Below are 1,701 nucleotides of genomic sequence, written 5' to 3'. Positions count from 1 at the left end.
CCTCCGCGTCGCCGGCCGCTGCGCTGGGCCCTGCGTCCTGGGCGGGGCCCTCGGACGAGCCGGCCTTCCGAGTGACCTTCCCGGCCACCTTGTCGGACATGGGCCTCACCTGCCGGCGGAGGGCTGTCACCTGCGGTCACAGGGAGGGGCTCAGCGTCCTGGGGGGCAGCGCAGCCCCGCCCCCGCCCGAGAGCCACTCGCCTCCTCGGTCTTGCGGCGCAGAACCACCTCCTGGTTTCTTCTCTGGGCCTCCAGCAGCCGGAGCTGGTGCTGCGGGCATTCCGGGCGCTCAGGGCCGCACCCCGTGACCCCGCGCCCGCTGCCCAGGGCGGGGCCCCCACACCGCAGGTGCCCCTCGTCGGGCTGGGCCCTCAGACGGGGAGCGGCTGCCCGTGGCGCTGTGGGGGAAGTCACAGGCGCCGGCCGCAGACCAAGGTCAGCGCAGAGGGCACGGCCGCCCCAGCCCCCTGCTCCCTGGAGGCCGAGGCCCAGGGCTGTGGCTCCGCGAAGACTCTGGACTGAGCCAGACGAGACCAGAGCCCAGCCGGGCGCTCACTGGACCTGTGCCCTGGCCACCCTGCTGCCACCCTGCGAGGCCTCAGGACCTCGAAACTGGACATGCCGGGACCCCGCGTCCCAGGGGGCTGCCTGCCAGGGGCCAGTCAGGGCTGCTGGGCATGGAGACAGCCCAAGGGCCCAGCCAGAGCGGGCGCTGGTGGAGCGCAGTCGGCTGGGGACGGGTCTGCACGGGCGGCCACAGGGCTGGAGGGCACCGGGAGGAGCAGCCCCAGGTTTCGCCCCGACCCGGCACAGACTAGCGGGCGGGGGTCTCCCGGGGGGGGTGTTGGCGCCTGAAAGGCCAGCACGGAGTGCGGTCAGCAGCCTCGGACACAGACCCGCGGAGAGAGCTGAGCGTCCATCGGAGGAGGCTCCTGTGGCCGCGCGTAGACGGCTGGTCAGTGAGGCTTTTCCCCGGGCAGCAAGGTAGCGGGACTGATGCAGCTGTGCCCCACAGAGTCGGACCCGACCGGCGGGCACAGCCGCCCCGGGGGTGTGGGGGACGCAGGGGGGACGGTCACCACAGGGGAGCACAGTCATAGCAGGGGACCAGGACAATGGGCCTCGCTCCCCAACAGAGTGACCAGTGAGGAAGCCACAGCGGGCGACAACCCCCCACCGAGAGCCAGTCGCCAGCAGGGAGGTGCCCTGCCTCGGCCAGGGGTGGCGCTGGCCACCCACACACAGCCGCCCGCAGGATCCACAGGGTCTGGCCCAGCGCTGACTATGTCCCGCCCGCCTGCAGGACGCCGTGGCCAGGCGGGTCTGGACAGCCGCAGGAGGGCAGCTCAGACTCTCCATCCACCCCAGGCTGAACGCGGGGCAGAGACGGCAGGGCCACCTGCCCAGACCCACTCTGTGGACACACGTGCGCCCAGCCCCAGGTCAGCGAGGGTCGCCCGCCGCCCCCCCCACCGCGCCCTGCAGTGCGCGGCAGGTCACCCTGGGTGGGCGGCTCGCAGGGCACCCGTGGGCAGGCGGCCGACCGGGCAGCGGCTGCGGCATGGCCACTCCCACTCACATCGCGCTTGCGCTGGTCCTTCTTCAGCTGCGCGATCTCCCTGCTGCGCCGGGACTCGTTCAGCCGCGCCTTCTCCTGCTCCTCCTTCATCTGCCGCATGAGGCGGACCTAGGGCAGCAGGG

At 73.0% G+C, this 1,701-nt stretch overlaps 1 protein-coding gene across 1 annotated transcript in view; it reads right to left on the bottom strand.

Annotated features, from left to right (window-relative positions):
• LOC101635415 (kinesin-like protein KIF21A) overlaps positions 1-1,701 on the bottom strand; it is a 73,323-nt gene that overhangs the window by 54,697 nt on the left and 16,925 nt on the right. Inside the window, exons 14-16 of the mRNA XM_012732265.1 lie at positions 1,580-1,687; positions 202-270; positions 2-130 (exon numbers count right to left, since the gene is read on the bottom strand). Coding sequence (XP_012587719.1) covers positions 2-130; positions 202-270; positions 1,580-1,687 — 306 coding nt within the window. The remainder of the gene's footprint in view (position 1; positions 131-201; positions 271-1,579; positions 1,688-1,701) is intronic.

Source organism: Condylura cristata, unplaced genomic scaffold (genome assembly GCF_000260355.1).
Source record: "Condylura cristata isolate star-nosed mole 26May11 unplaced genomic scaffold, ConCri1.0 scaffold00034, whole genome shotgun sequence".
In the NCBI taxonomy this organism is placed as follows: Eukaryota; Metazoa; Chordata; class Mammalia; order Eulipotyphla; family Talpidae; genus Condylura; species Condylura cristata.
This window is presented reverse-complemented; position numbering and strand designations above follow the sequence as displayed.